Genomic DNA, 13863 nt, shown 5'->3' on the forward strand with positions numbered 1-13863 from the left:
CACAGAAGAACCTCAAAAATGTTATGGTAAGTGGAAGAAACCAGAAACAAATAGCTGAATACTGTAGGATTCCACTTTTATGGAATTTCCAAAAAGAAAAAGAAAATCTTACAGAGAAAATGTATCAGTAGTTGGCTTCCCTGGGAGTAAGTAGTGACTGCAAACATGCTCAAGGAAATTCCGAGGGGTTAATAAAAACGGATCATGATAATGGCTGCACAACTCCATAAATTTACTGAAAACCAGTTTATTGTATACTTATAAATAGGTGAACTCTACGATATGGAAATTATAGAATAAAATAAAAAGAATAAAAAGAACTAATGGGGCACCTGGGTGGCTCAGTGGTTGAGCATCTGTCTGCCTTTGGCTCAAGTCATGATCCTGGGGCCTGGGACTGAGTCCCGCATCGGGCTCCTCACAGGGAGCCTGCTCCCTCTGCCTGTGTCTCTGTGTCTCTCATGAATAAATAAATAAAATCTTAAAAAAAAAAAAAGAATTCAATAAACAATATACCTATGTTCAACACCTGCTGACCACTCTCTGCCAGACTTTTATTTCAGAGCTCATTCTAAGAGCAAATCAGAGACTGAAACACTGTCTTCTCAACTGTACTACATCTGAAGCCTGTATTTATCATTCAACCAACAATTATCAAGAACCTACTACAAGCAAGATACTGTGTATTGCTCTACTTTGCTGACAGCCATTATTATTACATGGAGAAGAAAAATCATACTCTAATTCTCTTCCTTCTATACCTGTTTTAAATTCAACGCAAAGAGAACATGAAAAATCAAGTATTGGGATTTCTTAGATAAAGAACAGATTATCACAAACAATAAACATTTTTTTAAGATTTTATTTATTCAAAAGAGACACGCAGAGAGGCAGAGACAGAGGCAGAGGGACAAGCAGGCTCCATGCAGGATCCCAGGACCACGACCTGAGCCAAAGGCAGACACACAACAACTGAGACACCCAGGTACCCCCAAACAATAAACATTTTAAAGCGACATAAAAAGGGGATCCCTGGGTGGCTCAGCGGTTTAGCGCCTGCCTTTGGCCCAGGGCGTGATCCTGGAGTCCCGAGATCGAGTTCCACGTCGGGCTCCCGGCATGGAGCCTGCTTCTCCCTCCTGTGTCTCTGCCTCTCTCTATGTCTATCATAAATAAATAAATAAATAAATAAATAAATAAATAAATAAATAAATCTTTAAAAAAAATAAAATAAAGCGACATAAAAATGCTAGGAATCAGAATGCTTGATAATATCTGAAAAATTGTTTAAACAGTCATTCATAGTGAGTTATAATAACACTCTTGACCCCTGATCAAAAGTTCTCATGCTCTCTGGCTTTCTTTTAATTTTGTTAATCAATACTGCCTACTATTAGTAACAGTCAATATACCATTTTAAAGAATTTCACCTTATGTACAAACCAACCAGCATTTCATCTGTCCTTACATATGAAGCACTGTTTCAACACAGGCATCACCTAGGTATATAAAAAGGAATTGGATATATTTAACCAGAAGAAAAATTAGGGGGTGAGGGGAATAGATGAAACTCAATAAATGATAAAAGCTGTACAGCCTACACAAAGTCTTTACTTCACTAGAATAAAATTAGCTTAATTCCTTTCCAAAACAAATTATTTCACCACAATCCAGAAAATGTCCAAATCATTATTCACTTTTCCTACCTAACCTCCAATTAATTCTTTCACTCAAGGGTATCCTCTTTGTATATACAGATGTTTACTTATGTTCTTTCCTACAAATAGGTAAGAAATAAGTGACAAGAACATATATCAAAATGTTTATTTGGAGAATACTTTAAAGCTCTTTAAACAGGAATATAGGGACGCCTCGGTGGCTCAGCGGTTTGGCGCCTGCCTTCAGCCCAGGGCATGATCCTGGAGACCCGAGATCGAGTTCCGTGTCAGGCTCCCTACATGGAGTCTCTCTCTCTCTGCCTGTGTCTCTGCCTGTGTCTCTGCCTCTCTCTCTGTATCTCTCATTAATAAAAAAATAAATAAAATCTTTTTAAAAAATTATTTAAAAAATAATAAAAATAAACAGGAATATATTTCTACAGGTTATAACTCCTGTTACTTAAAAAATTATCTGTTAGTTCATGTATCAAAAATTTACCGGACACAACAATAAAAAAAAGACGCATGTCCTAAAAGAGCTCATCAAATAAGCTCAAAACCAAGTATATAAGACAACACTTAGTGTATTAAGCATTCCTTATCATAATCACAGGTAATTAAGATAATGCCAACTCTGTTCTGCTGTTTCCATCTAAAGTACTACTAGAGGAAGTTCTACTATTCATTTCCCTGGCATATAAAACAACTCTAATGTGTTAGAAATCAGTTCCAAGTCTATAATCCCTTAAAAAGGGGGGGGGGGGGAGCCCAGGTGGCTCAGCAGTTTAGCGCCGGCCTTCAGCTCAGGGTGTGATAGGAGACCTAGGATCAAGTCCCACATTGGGCTCCCTGCAGGGAGCCTGCTTCTCCCTCTGCCTGTGTCTCTGCTTCTCTCCCTCTCTCTCTCTCTGATTCTCATGAATAAATAAATTTAATTTTTAAAAAAAGAAAATTTGGGGGGCTCCTGGGTCTTTCAGTTGGCTGAGCGTCCAACTCTTGATTTCGGCTCAGGTCATGATCTCAGGTCAGCCCGTGTTGGGCTCTGTGCTTAGTAGAGTTTGCTTCTCTCCCCCTCCTCTCCCTCTGCCCCTCCCCACATGCGGTCTCTAATAAATAAATCTTTAAAAAAAGAAAAAAGAAAGAAAATTTCTATCAGTTGCTTTATAACTAAAAAGTCTAAACTCTCAGAGAATAAAGGAAATCAGATATTGAATAATAAGTGATCAATTAACTATAACAAAAAATGTATAAAGCACTTTAGTTATCTGAACAAACAACTTATCACAATCAAGCAACAAAACATAAAATCCCTCTTGGAATTATTGAAACACTCCTCCAAATTATCAAAGATGAACCAAAAACGAATCTCAATATTTCCTTTTTGTCACACACAGAGATAAACACAGAAAGAGAGAGAGGGAAGGAGGAAAGGAGGGAGGAGGAGAGAGCAAATGAAAGAGTAAGAGAGAGGGCAGCCCTGGTGGCTTAGCGGTTTAGCACTGCCTCAGCCAGGATGTGATCCTGGAGACCTGGGATGGAGTCCCACGTCGGGCTCCCTACATGGAGCCTTCTTCTGTCTCTGCCTCCCCCCACCCCGCCCGCCCCCGTGCCTCTCATGAATAAATAAAATCTTAAAAAAAAAAAAGTAAGAGAGAAAGATAATGAGAGAGCGTGCACGCGCGCACACACACAAGAATGAGTGCGAAGTACTAACTATTGTGATCCAAATGCTTTCCAAAAAGATGAGTGAGGGTCATCTGGGGCTGTTAATTGCATAATTTACAAATCTATCTCCATAATCCAATCATTTTATAGAAAAAAAAGTACAGATAAGAGGGAAGAATAACTATAATTAAGGATAAAGAAGAGACAGTTTTAGTAGAGTCCCAAATACCACCATGATTTGACATTAATTTAAATATTAAGCTCTATATAACAAGCTGTCAGTGGAAAATGTTATTTTGTGGGGGTTTTTTCCCCCACAAAAGCCGTAAGTAGCCTTGAGTCACTCAAATTCTCTTCACGGGTAACTGTGATCACTAACAGCTTATATATATATTTTTTTTGAATGTCAGCATAGAATATTTTTCTTAGGTACGCTACACACCCAGCGTGGAATCCAATATGCAGGGCTCAAACTCAACCCTGAGATCAAGACCTGAGCTGAGAGTCAGACACTTAACGACTCAGCCACCCAAGCATCTCAAGAGTAGTATTTTTTTTTTAAGATTTTATTTATTTATTCATGATAGAGAGAGAGGCAGAGACACAGGCAGAGGGAGAAGCAGGCTCCATACTGGGAGCCTGACACGGAACTTGATCCCGGGACCCCAGGACCACTCCCTGGGCCAAAGGCAGGGGCCAAACCACTGAGCCACCCAGGGATCCCCCAGAGTAGTATTTTTAAGTACAGTTTTAAGCAGTATTTCCATGAAAAAACTCAAGACACCCAAATGGAAGACCAAATCTATAATCATTATCCTCTTTCCTCCCACAAGCACCACTCTCCAAATAGAAAGTTATAAGACAAGAACAAAGAGATATAAACAAAGGCTTCCAATTATTATTTTGGGTACTCTAATATTTATCACAAACTTCCTGATAAAATCTTCATACCCCTATTTCATGGTTTCCATCAGAATTCAAAATGCAATAGAAATATCACTAAAGATAACACTAAAAATAAAATTATTAAAGTACTAAAGGAAAATTAGAGTGTATGATATCATAATCTTGGGTGACGGAGAATGTCCTCAGAATGACATCTAAGCCAAAGATCACTCTACAATGAGAAGGGTGATAAATTTGACTATACAAAAGCTTCTATTATTCATTAAGTGTAAAAAAAATTAAAATGACAAAGCACATGTTCGATGTAGTTCTACTTTTTTTTTCTATTTTACTTTTTCAGACAGGTATTTATACCTAAATGTTAACTCTATGTGGGGAGACTAAATATGTCACTTGCATTTATAGTTTTATTTCTTAAATTTTCTACAATAAGAACATATTATTTTGGGGGCACCTGGGTGCCTCAGTGGTTGAGCATCTGCCTCTGGCTCAGGTTGTGATCCCAGGATCCTGGGATCGAATCCTGCATCTAGTTCCTGTAGGAATCCTGCTTCTCCCTCTGCCTATGACTCTGCTTCTCTCTGTGTGTCTCTCATGAATAAATAAAATCTTTTAAAAAAACACTTTTTATAATTACAAAAATTTACATCTTTCTTCCCTTCAAAAAAATAAAATCTAGGTTTTTTAACCACAGTTGCCTGCTGATGTCCTTCAGGTAAAAAGATAAAACTACAAAATAAATTTTGAATAGAGCATGGGTTAAACAATAGAACTGTAACAAATATAGTTACTAGGAGGTAGATAGACAAATAAAAAACCCACCTATCAGTAAATTCATTTTTGACAAAGGCACTAAAGCAATTCAATCAGAAAAGTGTTTTTAAAAACCTGGTGCTGGTGACTATAGTTAACAATACTGTACTGTGGGTAGTCCCGGTGGCTCAGCAGTTTAGCGCCGCCTTCAGCCCAGGGCGTGATCCCGGAGTCCCATGTTGGGCTCCCTGCATGGAGCCTGCTTCTCCCTCTGCCTGTGTCTCTGCCTCTCTGTCTCTCTCTTTCATGATTAAATAAAAAATCTTAAGAAAAAAAAATATTGTACACTTGAAAGTTGCTAAAATAGTAAATCTTAAATATTCTCACACTAACAACAATAGCAACAAACCACAGGGTAATTATGTGAGGTGAAGAATGTAAATAACCATTACTGTGGTAAGCAATTGGCAATATATACATATACTGTATACATACATACTGTATACCTTAAACTCATATAATGTTATGTGTCAGTTACGTATCAATAAAGCTGCAGAAAAAATGATAGTCTGGATAACTGGATATGGGAAGTACCATGGGGATGGGGGAAATGAACCTTGAGCCCTAACTCGTATCACACACTAAAACTGGCTTCACATCTATCTTAGACCTAAATACGAAAAAACTATAAAATTCCCAAAGGAAAGAAAAAGAGAATATCTTTGTAACATGGGGAAAGGCAAGTCTCTTAGGCAGAGAAAGCAATAACCACAAAAATTTTTTATTTAAAAAAAAAAAAAAAAACACGCCACAGACCGGGAGAAAACATTTCCAAACTTTTGACAAAGAACCACGTATAGGATAAAGAACCTGTATAAGCCATTAAAGAACCCAAATTTTTTTAAATGGGCAAAAATGTGAACAAATATTTCACAAAGGAAGATACACAAATGGCCAGTAAGTGCCTGAAAAATCTGTTATCATAATGATCAAAAAATTGCAAATTAAAATCACAATGAGATACCAGTACCCACCACCCACAGAGTGGCTAAAATTTAAGACTCGGTGTTGGGGAGGAACTGGAACTCTCATTCACTGCTGTGGGAGTGTAAAATCCTATGACCACTTTGGGAAAAGATCTGGCTGCCTCTCTACCTCTCTCTTCTTTAAGACTTTATTTTTAAGTAATCTCTACACCCAATTTGGGGCCTGAAGTCACAGATCAAGAGTCTTATGCTTCACCAACTGAGCCAGCCAGGTACCCCCATCTGGCTACTTCTTAAAAATTAAACATACTTCTACCTTATGACCTAGCAATTCCACTACTAAGTATTTACCCAAAAGAAATGAAACATGGGACGCCCAGGTGGCTCAGCGGTTTAGAGCCTGCCTTCAGCCCAGGGTGTGATCCTGGAGTCCAGGGATCAAGTCCCACATGGGGCTCCCTGCATGGAGCCTGCTTCTCCCTCTGCCTGTGTCTCTGTGCCTCTCTCTCTCTCTGTGTCTCTCATGAATAAATAAATAAAATCTTTAAAAAAAAAAAAAAAAGGAAAAGGTACTTTAAAAAAAAATGAAAACATATCCTCACAAAGACTTAATACAAGATTGTTCTTAGCAAGCTTGATTAAGTATCAAAGCATGTAATATATTATATATAATAGCCAAAAACTCAAAACAGCCCAGGTATCCATCAAGAGGAAATGGCTAACACACTTTGGTTGCACATTTATTGGAATACCACTCAGTCATAAGAAAGGAGCAAGCTGCTGATACACATAATAACATGGATGAATCTCAAAAACTATGCTAAGCTAAATACATAAGATACAAAAGAGTACACACTATACAGGATTCCACTTATATGACCTTCAAGAGGCTAAAGTAATCTTTAGTACCAAAAAAAAAAAAAAAAGAAGAGTGATAGAATCTATGGGAAGGGGATGCAGAATTAGCTGAAAAGACATATAAGGAAGATTTCTGGGTTGGTAATAACATTCTGTATCTTGATAAGGATTTGCATTACGCAAGTGTGTGCACTGGTCAAAACCCATCAATGTATACTTAAGATCTGTACGTATCACTGTATGTAAATGTAATCTTTAAAAAGTCTAAACAAAAAAAATTAATAAAAAAATTAAAAGCCTAAACAAATACTGAACTATACTCAACAAAGTGCATGCTGAAGTACTTAAAGGAGCATACCAATAGTTACAATTTATTTTAAATGAATCAAAACAAAAGATATAGCAAGAGATAGATAAAGGGAGGGACAGATGCAATAAAGCAAATACAGCAAACTAGTAATTACGTGATCAGTATACAGATGTTCAGCATCAATTCTTTCAACTTTACAACACTTTGAAATTTTCCATAATAAAATTTTGGGAGAAAGGGTACATGGGAGGCTCAGTGGGTTAAGCGTCCAACTTTTGGTTTTCGCTCAGGTCATTATGCCAGGATCCTGTGCTCAGGGGGTAGTCTGTCTGAGATTCTCTCTTCCCCTTCCTTGCCCCTCTCCTGGCACTTGCTCGCTCCCTTGCTCCCGCGTGTGCTCTGTTTCTCTCTCAAATAAATCTTTTAAAAAATGTTGGTGGAAGAGTTAAACTCTATCCATTATTTTGTTTTATATCTATATCTTAAAACCCAACAATTCTATATATATATATACATATATGTGTGTGTGTGTATCTTAAAACCCAACAATTCCAATCCTAAACACATACACTGGCCTATAGATACTTCACATGGGCTCCAGTAATGTTCACAGTAATTCTGTCCATAATAGCAGAAAAGAAAAACCACCTAAATATCCATTAAATAGATTGGAGCAATATGCTTTGGTTTATGGTAGCAGTGAAAATGAATAAACCACAATGTGGGTACATCTGGGAAATATAACTTTGATTGAAAAAAACAAGTCACAAAACATAGTATAAAAATTTTGACCTTTTTTAAAGTTAAAAAAAGTAAGTAAAACTTAAGCAGTACTGTTTAGGGATACATACAAATCTGGTAATCTATAAAATAAAACAAGGAAATAATAAAAATCTTGGAGGAGGGCACCTGGGTGGCTGAGTCGGCTGACTCTTGATTTCAGCTTGGATCATGATCTCAGGATCATGAGATCAAGGTCCATACTCAGTGGGGAGTTGAGATTCTCTCTCTCCCTCTTCCTATGCCCCCACCCCTGCTCACTCGAGCACACATTCTCTTTCAAATAAATAAATCCTCAAAAAAATTTCAGGGCAACAGGAGAGAATGCATGAAGACTGATCAAGCAGCAACACATGGTAACTTCAACAGGCTAGTGTTCTATTCATTAAATTGGGCAATGATTTCATGAATGCTTGTTTTTTATGCTTCATAATTCATATTTTCATGCTATATTCTCTTAATGCTTAGAATATTTCAAAATTCAAAATGGGAAAAGAGGACTACTGGATCAGGACTCAACTAAAACAACTTAGGTTTCAAGATACTTATTCACTATTTCTTTATAACTACAGTGTTAAAGATGTATGTAAGTCTTCACTGGACTTATATTGGCAAGATGTTTCTGAATTTTCTGGATTTTAGAATGGCAATAAAGTACATATACTATATATATATATATACACACACACACACACACACACATACACACACACCATATAAAGTACTTTCCTGAAAACCCTTTTTTTTTCTTTTTCTTTTTTTTTTTTTTTTTAAGATTTATTTATTCATTCATTCAGAGAGAGCCAACAGAGAGGCAGAGACAAAGGCGGAGGGAGAAACAGGCTCCATGCAGGGAGCCCGATGTGGGACTCGATCCTGGGTCTCCAGGATCACACCCCGGGCTGCAGGCGGCGCTAAACCTCTGCACCACCAGGGCTGCCCTTCTGAAAACCCTCTTGCAAGTCTCCTGTAGCACTCTGAAATCAAACACTTCAATTTTTTTATTTTTTTGATGTTTCACCAAGGAAAAGCTATCCCAATTACACCAAGAGGGACACATTGATTATAAATATTCTAACATCAGATCAGGTCAGATGTTATGATCAAGTAAGTCGTCAAAAACTTGGTTTTCAGGCAGCCCAGGTGGCTCAGCGGTTTAGTGTCACCTTCGGCCCAGGGCATGATCCTGGAGACCCGGGATCGAGTCCCATGTCGGGTTTCCTGTGTGGAGCCTACTTCTCCCTCTACCTGTGTCTCTGCCTCTCTCTCTCTCTCTCATGAATAAATAAAATCTTAAAAAAAAAAAAAAACTTGGTTTTCTGAGTTCGTTATATAGCAAAATTGTAGGTGAGGGCTGTGGACCTGTACTTTCAAAGAGGTTCAACTTTACCTAAACAGTAAATTCCATGCATTACTTTTTTAAACCTTTCTAGCTAATTCATTTTCTTTAATGATCATCAAAACACAAATTTTGAAGTAATCCCCTTTATATTATAAATGCTCAACTTTTATTTCACAAAAGGAAAACATGTATAAAACAATTTCTCAATTTTTTTTTCTATTTCACTTGTATATCTTTATAATACACTTATTTGTCAGTGGAGAAAAAATACACATAAAATTTTACTTTAGGCAGATAACCAGTACTAAGCTGAAATCTAAGCAATGTGATAAGAAATATGTGTATACAGTTTACTGGTATAATGAAATCAATAAAAAAAAAAAAGCATTTTGTACTAAGTCACTGAAATTCATAAATAAAATTTTAATCACCTTTCCCCATCAACACCGGTCTAAAGAAAACAGTTTACTCAAGCCTGATCCCATTTACTCTTTTAGTAAAACACATTAAAACCCAAAAGCACAGCTCTTTAGAAAGATCTTCAGAGGCACCTGGCTGGCTCAGTTGGTAAAGCATACAACTCTACCTCAAAATTGTGAGTTTGAACCCCATATTGGGTGTAGAGATTACTTAAAAAATAAAATCAAGAAAAAGGAAGGAAGGAAGGAAGGAAGGAAGGAAGGGAGGGAGGGAGGGAGGGAGGGAGGGAGGGAGGGAGGGAGGGAGGGAGGGGAAAAGACATCTCTCCAGCATATTAAAGCACAATTCTTTTTACCATATTATTTGGGAAAGCAGTATGAGAAGCTGAGTCTTGACAACAAAACATGGATGTTTACCAAAAAGTTTCAAACACTGCAAAAATGTACCACTGAAGTTCCTCTCCTCCAAACAAGTATGATAGAAACAAACCTCTCCCAAAACTCTCTTTTAGGGGCACCCAGGCGGCATAATCGGCTAAGCATCCTCTGTTTGGGCTCAGGTTGTGATCTCAGGGTTGTAAGATGTACCCCTAGTTGGGCTCTGTGCTCTGCAGGGAATCTACTTGGGATTCTTGCCTCTCCCTCTTCCCCTCTCCAACCCCCCCCCCCAACCTTCCTCTTCTTTCTCTCTCAAATAAATAAATAAATCTTAAAGGGGGGGGGGGGGGTGAATCCTCCATTTTTAAATAATACCAACCAGCCCACAATCTGTAACCACAAAAGGGATACACTCGCTTCAGATTAATTTAAGGACCTATGCAAAGCAAGGAGCATCTGCAGAGAAAAAAAGACAATTTGGTCTTTTAACACTGACATAGTCTTAGAATCCAGTCTGCAGAGAAAAAAAGACAATTTGGTCTTTTAACACTGACATAGTCTTAGAATCCAGCTTACCTATGTTTGATGATTGCTAGCACTTTTCTGATAGTAAATTCAAATTATAATGCTACTTATTCAAAATTATATAGCAAGAAAGAGTTGCCAATAAAACCATTCTCCTTTTCAAAGGAAATTTAAAGCAATTAGCAATTAACTATGGTAACTGCACACCAGTGAGCTAAATGTAATGAGCACTACTTATGTACCAAGCACTGAGCTAAGCACTTTGCATGTAATCTCATGCAACATTTTTTTTCCTACAAAGAGAGTTTTACCTTCTAAGAATAATTATACAGTAACTTCTGGTATATTTCATCTCCATATTTTTGTCATCTTAGTATACAATTTTAAGTGGTACTTTCTGAGCACCTGAAAGAAGTAATTAAGACTCATGGCTGTGTTTTCATTTGACTATATTACTTAAGTTTTCCCTGTTAAAGAAAGACTTATTTTCTACAGTAAAGCCAAAAGAAGTGCCATATGCAGTAAAACAACCATCAGTGATGTACAGGCTAAACTGTAAGGTTTCAAATCTTTAAAGTGATCCCAGCCCTTATTTCATTAGTATTTCAGGAAGTATGTTTTTACTTTTTTTTAAAGACTTTATTTATTCATAGAGACACAGAGAGAGAGAGAGAGAGAGAGAGAGAGAGGCAGAGACACAGGCAGAGGGAGAAGCAGGCTCCATGCAGGGAGCCCGAGCCCGACGTGGGACTCGATCCAGGGTATCCAGGATCACGCCCGAGGCCGAAGGCGGCGCTAAACCGCTGCGCCACCAGGGCTGCCCAGGAAGTATGTTTTTATAACATTCTCGTAAAGATTAATTCATGGAGTTTCTGTTTGGAAAGATAAAAAAAAAAATTGTGGAACTGGATAGTGGTGATGGTTGCTGCACAACAATGTGAAGGTAATTAATGCCACTGAACTGTACGCTTAAAAATGGCTAAAGTGGTAAATTTTACGTAAATGTCACCACAAAAAAACACAATCATTCTATTTTGTGCAATACACATAATTTAAAATTAATGTACTATAATACAGTCTAAAAATTTTTTCAGCTCATTATTTGAAATAGAAGCCCTGCAACACTGCTCCAAAGAAAAGAGTAAGGGGACAATTTTTGGCCTGGTAAGATTTACTTCGACTCAGAACCAGAATATTTAATCAACTAAAAACAGGAATAGCAAAATCTGTCCGGTCAGCGGCATCTAATGTCAACTCTCATACCAACGATACATCACCTTAATAACAGTGTAAAGTGTCTTGGCTGTATTGAGCGCCCAATAAATGAATGGACCAAACTGTTGACTAAAACGTGTAATGTTGCACTTTTAACAACAGCCTTCACTTTAACAGTCTAGAAAATACTCTAACGAGACAGAACGCGTGAACGCAATACAGGTATAAATCGCTTCGGTTCAAGTTCGGAATGATCGGAATAACTCTGATTAACGTGAGGAAAGACCCAAGAGATGAAAGTGATGGGTCGTTAAAATCTTCTATCTGGGATTGAATATGAACCTGATGGATACTTGCGGTACTATTTTTAACTGAACTTTCTGGCCTTAGGTCAAAGTTTTGCTAGCAAAATGCCAAAGTGGAAACGCTGGGAGCGAAGCCCGGAGCCTCTGCTTTGGCCTAGGCGAAGTCATGCCCTTCGCGCTAACGAGGGACCAGGGCATCAGGGTGCCATGAAAACACACAAACCACACGCTGACGCGAAAATCGGGGAGACGCCAGGGCGAGGACGTCGGACGGGACGCAGCCCATCACCACGTCCCGCTCCTGCACCGAGAGGCGGTCTTCAGCCAGGTCCTGCCCCGTGGCCAACCCGCGCGGACTGAGTCACCCCGCCAGCGAGTCCAGAAACCCCAAAGGATAACCAAGGACTTCGGGAGGAAACGTCGGTTAATCACTAGAAAGGGAGGAGGCAGTTTTCCTCGGCCTTACAGTCACCAGGTCTCTCCCAGCGGGGAGTTCAAGTGAAAATTTGAGTTGTGGCGGAGAAAACATCCAAAGGGTCCAAGGATCGCCCACGCAAATTCCAGTCCTCCGGAGTGACCTCCTAGCCCGGAGCATCTCCTGCACCTTCCTCTCCAACCCCGGGGTCAAAATCCACACCCCCTTCTTCCAAACATCCGTGCAGCTCCACGGCACACGGGTCCCACCGCACCTGGGCGGTACGACCGTCGGGGCTTGGCCGAGCGTGGAAAATACGCACGGCAACTCGACGGTGCGTTTCTGATTTCTAAGACCTGCTCCTTTTCTTAAATCAAGAGCCAGGGAGCAGCCTTTACGTGCTGACTAGGGACAGGGGTCTTCCACGGGCTGCCTGAGGAAGGACGGACCGCGAGAAGGAGAGATCCCTTCTCCTCGACAGCTCGGACGGATTCCTTGGCCCCGGCTCTTTGTCATCTCCCCAGAGGGCGCGCGGCGGGTTTCCCCGGCCCCGACCCCGACCCCGACCCCGACCCACGGCCCGGCGCCGCATGCCGCTGGCCTGGAGGCTGCAGGGCGCCCCCGCCCCCCCCGCACACCCTGCAGCCGCCCCCCCCCCCCCGGCCCAGGAGAGGCGGGGAGCGGGGCCGGTGCTTCCTCCCGGGGCGGCGGGCGGCGGGCGGCGGGCGGGGGTGACACCCGCTCCGGGAGGTGGGAGCGGAGGAATCCAGCGCGTCTCCAACTGCTGGAACTCGGTCGCGGAAAGTGTCCGGCCTCCGACCCGGGCCCGGCTGCCGGAAGCGGGGCGGGAGGGGCGAGACCTCCCTCCCACGGATGGGTGGGCAGGCGGGGCGGGGCGGGGGGGCACCTACCAGCAAGCTCTCCACGTTGATGGGCGAGCGGGGGTCCCGGATCAGCGCCTCCAGCTTCCTCTGGCGGCTGGCGCCCGCCCCGTCCCCCGGCGCGGCCTCGGGGGCGCCGGGCATTTTCCCGGTCGCCGGGGCCCGGCTCATGCCGCCGCCGCCCGCGCTCCGGCCCGGGGCGCCCCGGGGCCTAGCGCCGCCCCCCGCACCGCCGGCTCCGGGCGGGGCTCCGCCGGGGCCCACCGCGCGCCTGTCGCGCCGGCTGCGGCTCTCAGCGCCGGCCCCGGGGGCCCGGGGTCGCCCGGCGGGGGCGGCGGCGGCGGCGAGCAGACGGCGTCCCCGCCCCTCAGTCAGATTCGCGCCGCCCGGTCCGCTCGTCCGCCGGCCGCGAGCTCCCTCAGGACTCCGAGGGCGGGAGCGGGGGAAGCGGCGCGGCCACCGCCGGG

At 41.6% G+C, this 13863-nt stretch overlaps 1 protein-coding gene across 15 annotated transcripts in view; it reads right to left on the reverse strand.

Annotated features, from left to right (window-relative positions):
• Positions 1-13569, reverse strand: part of ROCK2 (Rho associated coiled-coil containing protein kinase 2) — a 141499-nt gene extending 127930 nt beyond the window's left edge. For 13 of the 15 annotated variants that reach the window (XR_005372093.1, XR_005372099.1, XR_005372098.1 and 10 more), the window contains exon 1: positions 13427-13569. Coding sequence is in view for 8 of the 15 variants with exons in the window: in XM_038560779.1 (XP_038416707.1) it covers positions 13427-13567 (141 nt within the window). In the remaining 7 variants the exon portion in view is untranslated. The remainder of the gene's footprint in view (positions 1-13426) is intronic. The other 2 variants (XM_038560784.1, XM_038560781.1) reach the window with 1 other exon arrangement.
• Positions 13570-13863: the final 294 nt, after the last annotated feature.

This window comes from Canis lupus, chromosome 17 (genome assembly GCF_011100685.1).
Source record: "Canis lupus familiaris isolate Mischka breed German Shepherd chromosome 17, alternate assembly UU_Cfam_GSD_1.0, whole genome shotgun sequence".
Classification (NCBI taxonomy): domain Eukaryota; kingdom Metazoa; phylum Chordata; class Mammalia; order Carnivora; family Canidae; genus Canis; species Canis lupus.